This window comes from Euprymna scolopes, chromosome 15, assembly GCF_053919585.1.
Source record: "Euprymna scolopes isolate OS-2025 chromosome 15, ASM5391958v1, whole genome shotgun sequence".
NCBI classification, from domain to species: domain Eukaryota; kingdom Metazoa; phylum Mollusca; class Cephalopoda; order Sepiida; family Sepiolidae; genus Euprymna; species Euprymna scolopes.
The window spans coordinates 14,653,566-14,659,775 of NC_136496.1; the positions used below are offsets into that span (position 1 = coordinate 14,653,566).

Consider the following 6,210-nt stretch of genomic DNA (forward strand, 5'->3'; position numbering starts at 1 on the left):
TATTAAAATGTTATCCAAATACGGTACAGAGAATTCTTCCTGTCCTTGTAAAACTACGGACATTAATTCCTGGAAGACCCCGGGGGCGTTCGCAAGTCCGAACGGCATTACATTAAAATGGAACAACCCCTTGTGGCAGGTGAATGCAGTTTTTTCCTTATCATTCTCATTCAATTTAACCTGCCAGTACCCTGACTTCAAATCTAACTTTGAGAAGTATTTTGCCGACCCAAGCGAGGCTAAAATATCAACAATAACTGGTAACGCCCGGGCATACTTCTTTGTTATTTTATTTAGTGCCCTAAAATCTACACAGAACCTTTTAGTTCCGTCTTTATTCTCTACTAAAACTATCGGAAAACTCCACGGGCTGTTTGATCTTTCGATTACTCCAGCCTGCATCATTTCCCCTATTGCAGCCTCTACTTCTTTTCTTTGCTTAAGCGGTGTCCGGTACGGGCATTTCCGTATGGGCTCATGCGTTCCAGTATCAATACGCATCTCTACCGTATTGGTACTGCCCAAGTTCTTATCTCCCGTTACGAACAAGTTCTTGTTTCGCTTTAGCACCTTATTGATATCTAACTTGAATTCTTCGGGCACTTTTATCCCTTTTCAAGTTTTTTTCAGAGATCTTCTCACTATGTTTCTTTGGCATGGTAATTTCCATTATTTTACCAGCTATTTTGCACCCTCTTCTTAAGTTAACCGTCTGATTGGTGTTGTTCATTATAAAAAGAGGAAAACTTTTTGATACTTTAATTTTTACTACGGTATTTGCTACTGAAATACCACTAAGAACACTAAGAAATCCTCTATCTATTTGCTCTACCTCATACTCTAGCCCTTCACCGTTTTTAATACCCGCACGAGCTGTATGCAGGTGCTGGGGTTTTTATGTTATTTTCCCCCAAGTCTTACTATAACTGAGATATGAGCATCTTCTTCTAACGCTATATATTCATTTCCTATTTTTATCGCCCCTAAGTCAAAGTATAGCCTCACCCAATTTTGTCTAAGCCAGTCCCGACCTAGTATTATATTTCTATTGAGGTTTTTCGCCACAACGAAATCATGGTGGATAAATTGACTTCCTATCCTTATACTTAATCGGGCGATGCTTTCTACAATTAATGGGGACCCATTAGCTGTCTTTAAATTAATTGATTTACTATGTAGCTCAGGTCTCTGTATAAGTGTTTTAAAAACGCTACTTTTTATGACAGAAACCTCTGCGCCTGTATCTACTAAAGCTCTGAGTCTATTTCTATCTATTCTAATAGAAACGGAATTTGCAGCGCCCATGTTACCGATTACATGTGTCGGTATGCCTTCGTTCCGTTCGTCGGGCGTTGTACGAACGGTGCGTCTCCGTTTCCCTGCTTGCAGTGTCTGCAATCTCTCCATATGTGGGCCACATTACCACAATTGAAACACCTTATACCCTGTCTAGTTTTTTCCTTTTCTCTAGCCTTATATACAGGCCCCCTATTCTCTAATCTTTTCAACCTATCTTGTTTTGGAAATTTTGCTGGACCTACGGCTTCGGCTCTAACCTGTCGTCTCGCATGACAAACCTCCATGGATTCATCATCGTATTCACGGTTTGCGTTGAGCCGAATTTTCCACCTTACTTCTGCTAAGCCTTTCTCATAAGCTGCATGGAGATCCGTAGGTTCATCCCTCATTACGGCCATTTTCACATCCTTATCTCTGAGGCCTTCTATAAAAAATCCTAGAACTTGTTTTTTTACTAATTCATTACCTGCATCTATGGCACTATATTCTCCTTCTGCTAGTATCATTATTCTCTGCATATAGTCTTGAATAGTTTCGACTCTACCCTGTCTTATATTAGCTAATTCTATTATGTTCTTGTTGGGATTTGCGACTATCCCATAATAATCTTCTAAGTCCCTTTTCAATTCTAGCCACGTTAACCCTTCATTATTTGCCATTAATCCGTTAATGAAGAGTCCAACCTGGCCCCTAGTAGTGAATAGTGCTGCCTGGCATTTTTCTTCATCCCCAGCACCGACTATTCTATAATATTTTTCTATCACTTGCAACCACACCCTATCCCCACCGCCCCTTCTATTTTTAAAGTTCTTATATTCTTTAGAAGGGACTCGCCTCGTAAAGTTTTTGAAATAGCCCCCCCACCGTGTTCCTAAGCTCAATGGTTAAGCCTTGTATGAAATTTGAAAAGATTTGCTGTTCCATCTTTTTTTTTCAACTTAACCAAAACAACAAACAAAAACAACGTCAGACGAGAAAACAAAAAACAAAAAAGAAAAAAAAAATTATTTTTTCTGTTTCATTAATTTCGTCAAACAATTACGAATTTCTTTCTTTTCTTTTTCTTTCTCTGACCGAAAGCTTGAAGTGTTTTTTTAAATATATATATATATATATATATATATATATATATATATATATATATATATATATATATAACCTTAGAGCAGAAACAAACAAAGAAAGAATCGGATTCGACTTACCTCGTTTGTCTTTTGTTCCTGTTTTTTTCTTCCCCCCCCACCCCTTTTTTTTAATTTGACAGTCTTGATTTTGGGAGGTTTTTTTTTTCGAAAGGACCTTTTTTTCGTTGTTTTCGTGATATTGTTCGTGTTTGTAGTTTCTCTTTTTTTATTCTTGTAGAATAAAAAAATTGTCACGGGACCAAATTGTATATATTTATATACTGGATTGTATTAAGATGACGTATATTCTGTATTGTTGTTGTTGTTCGTCTTAGGAAGAGTCTTAGTGCTTCATCTAGAGACAGGGTACATTCCTCGCGTCTGTGTATTGTTCCCCGTCTCCGCGTCTCTCCTTTGTTTTTGTTTACCATCTCACTTGTATGGACTTTCGACCTGGTAACCCATAAATCAATTGACGTCATTGACCCATATTTTGACCAGCCCGGCGTTTGCTTTTAGTCTTACCCCCGACCGAATTACGTCATATCCAGATAATCACGATTCCCGGGTTACATTTTTGTCAGCCTGGACATGAGTTCATTCACATCTTGCTCCATAAAACGGCCTGACCCATAAAACGATTTGCGTCATAGGATCAGGTCATCACAATTCCTGGGTTACGTTTTTGTCTGCCCGGATTTTGAATTCATTCGCACTTTGCCTCTCCATAACAGACAGACTTATATAAATTCAAGTGAATAACGTTGGTTAAATTCTGACGTCAAAAACAAAGTATATCCTCAATATATTGAAATGGGGTTAGGAGATTATCGGAGATAATCAGAGAGTCACACTCAGAGCAAGAAAGGAAGAGAAGGTCAGAGAGTGAAGCTGATGACCTTTATAGCGAAGGGTTAAAGAGAGACCATGAAGTCATACAAGTTTGAATTCCTGACATAATCAATTGGGCGACAGATGAATAAAGAAATCATCCTCTATATCTTGTAACTGTTTGTCTTCGTGTCGTCTTTACAACCGAAAAGGTAAATCTGTTTTATCATCATCATCTTTAACGAACTTCGTAAAAAACCCTTCCAAGTAATGTGCCCCCACTATCGTCAGTAAACATCTCTGTTAACAATAATTGTATAAACGTCTCAGCTCTGTAATAATATGAAGCCCCAAGAATCGACACAGCCGTCGTCGTGTGTGTAACCAATATAAATGTCATTATCGTTATTGTTTGGACTCCGCGTTATACGGTATGAATCCCCGCATCTGGTTGGCTTTCTTCCACATCCGTTCTCGCTTTTCACCTTACTTTGACATCGTCTGATGCGACCGTAGAAAAGTCTATCTAATCCGACGCTAAAATCCCGGCTATCTTAATTAAATATAAATCGGTTGCCAAGCCACACCCTACAGAATTTTTTTTTTTACTTTACACTCGCATGCAAAAAATAATACATGAAAAAGATCTTAAAACCTTAGTTAAAAATATGAAAAACGCAAAAACTGGCTATGCAATTAAGTTTGTCTAATTTTGACAGAAAAATTGTTTACAAAAATACAAGTTGTTTATTTTTCAATTAAGAAACTTAAAAAAATGTTAAAAGAATCAAACAGAAATGGTTGCAGTAGGTCGTTGTTTCTTTTTTTATTTTCGTAATTTTTTCTTGGTAATTTCGTTATATTTAAAAGCCGCCACGTTCTGAGCGAAGCTGAGCGGCCAGTTAGTTACGTCTGGTTTAAATTCTTAACAAGTAAAAAAAAAGTGGGTAAGTATGATTAATCTATAAATACACTAGTATTTCAGCCCGGCGTTGCCCGGATGTTTGGAGGTGTATGTTTAGCAAAAAAATCAATTTGTTAAAGTTCGACCCCTATTATGACCCCTTAATAATTATTGTTTTGGGCTCAAATCACATTATTAAGTTAGATCTATGTCCAAGGAATCTATATATAAAATTTTAAGTGTTTAGACTGAAAATTGTCGGAGGAGTTTGGTAGAGTTCTCAAAGGTAAAATCGGTGAACTGACCCCTTAACAGCCAAATTTCTGGCCGAAAATCGATCACATAAATTTTCTCAAATCAAATTTCGAGTCTAAATTGACAGAGTTATTGCGTAGGGAAATGTATACACACAGACAGACACACAGACAGACAGATAAACAGACACTTTCACTTTTATAGATATACAAGTATGGGTGCCCGGGTGTGGGGTGTATGCTGAGCAAATAAATAAAGAAAAAAAACGGTCAATTTTTTAAACTTTGACCCCTATTATGACCGCTTAACATTTTCTGTTTTGGGCTCTAATACCTATATGAATTGACTACAAATAGATTAAAGTTAATGCACAAAATGTATAACGATTTTTTTAATTTTTACCCATTTTTGACTCCTTAAAAACTATTTTAACCGACTAAATATCCATAAAAGAACGGTATATATATAACCCAATTATCTGAGACCCCTAGCACCGTTCTGCGTTTCTGAAAAGATAGAGTTTGAAAATATAGAAACAAATATAATGTCTTTTATACATTAGACTAACGGGGAGACGCCCGGCTTTGATAGGTCATAAAATACGCTTAAATATGACACTTTATTTCGTCCAATTACAAAATTATAATGTCGTGATTTCCAAAATAAAAAAAAAGTATTTCGATGCGATCGGCTAGAATCGGAACCGAAAGCAAAACTCTTGAATTCAAAGTCGGTGACGTTACCACTGTACCAACGTGACACATATGAACTTGTTAAAAATAAACTAAAATAAATATACAAAATGTATAACGATTTTATGGACTTTTAACTCCTTTAAAACTATTAAAACCGGCAAAAGAAACATCAAACAACGGTCTGTAAAAAAATCAATCATCTGAGGTCCGTAGCGCCACTCTACAACTTTTACTTTCGAAGATAGAGTTTGAAAATATGGAGACAGATAGACGGACATATAACCGTTTATATATTAGACGAGCAGTTTGGAGGAGGGGGATGCCCGCTTTTGCCCGGTCGTCAAATACGCTTAAATATGATATTTTAATTTGCCCATATTTCGTATATATTATTATAGGGCCGTGATGTAAAAAATTAAAACAAAAATGTTTTTCGTTGCCATCATCTAAAATCGAAACCTAAACCAAAACTGTACCATGCAAAGCTGATGATGTTACTACTCTACCAACGTGACACGCATAGAAGCTGATTAAAAATTAAAAATTAATGCCCAAAATGTGGAACCATTTTTAAAAATTTTTACTTATTTTTGACCCCCTAAAATTTTTTACCCGGCTAAAGACTCAGAAAGTCCTTAAAAATTCCAATCATTTGAGGCCTGTAGCGCCGCTCTGCGACTTTTAGATTCGGAGGAGATAGAGTTTGAATATATCGAGACAAACAGACAGACAGACAGAGAGACGTATAGCCTTTTATATATAAGATTTTGTAGTCAGTTCCGGGTTAATTTTATTAAAAAACAAGTACATATCGCAATATGGCCTCGTACTTTTAGAACTCATTTGTCAAAGAAGAATAATAATTTTAAATGACGTTTCTGACTTTTAGTCGCGTGCAAGCGACTCTATAAGTCACTCCGTCGGTCAGTCTATTGGTCGGTCGGTCTGTTGGTCGGTCGGTCTGTCGATCTCTCCGTAACACTTTTGTGTTTGGCCTTTTTGGTTAAGATCAAAGGTCTGTTTCTAATAGATGCTGTTCTTAGCTTTTTAAGCTTTTTTTTTTTGGCCTTTTGGCCAATATCAAAGTGTAGTATCTTTTTTT

General features: G+C 36.6%; 1 protein-coding gene across 1 annotated transcript; it reads right to left on the bottom strand.

The window, feature by feature from the left end:
* Positions 1-1,313: 1,313 nt before the first annotated feature.
* On the bottom strand, positions 1,314-1,958 carry LOC145294261 (uncharacterized). Its single transcript, XM_080141360.1, has one exon. It carries the CDS (start codon positions 1,956-1,958, stop codon positions 1,314-1,316), a length of 645 nt encoding a protein of 214 aa, XP_079997486.1.
* Positions 1,959-6,210: the final 4,252 nt, after the last annotated feature.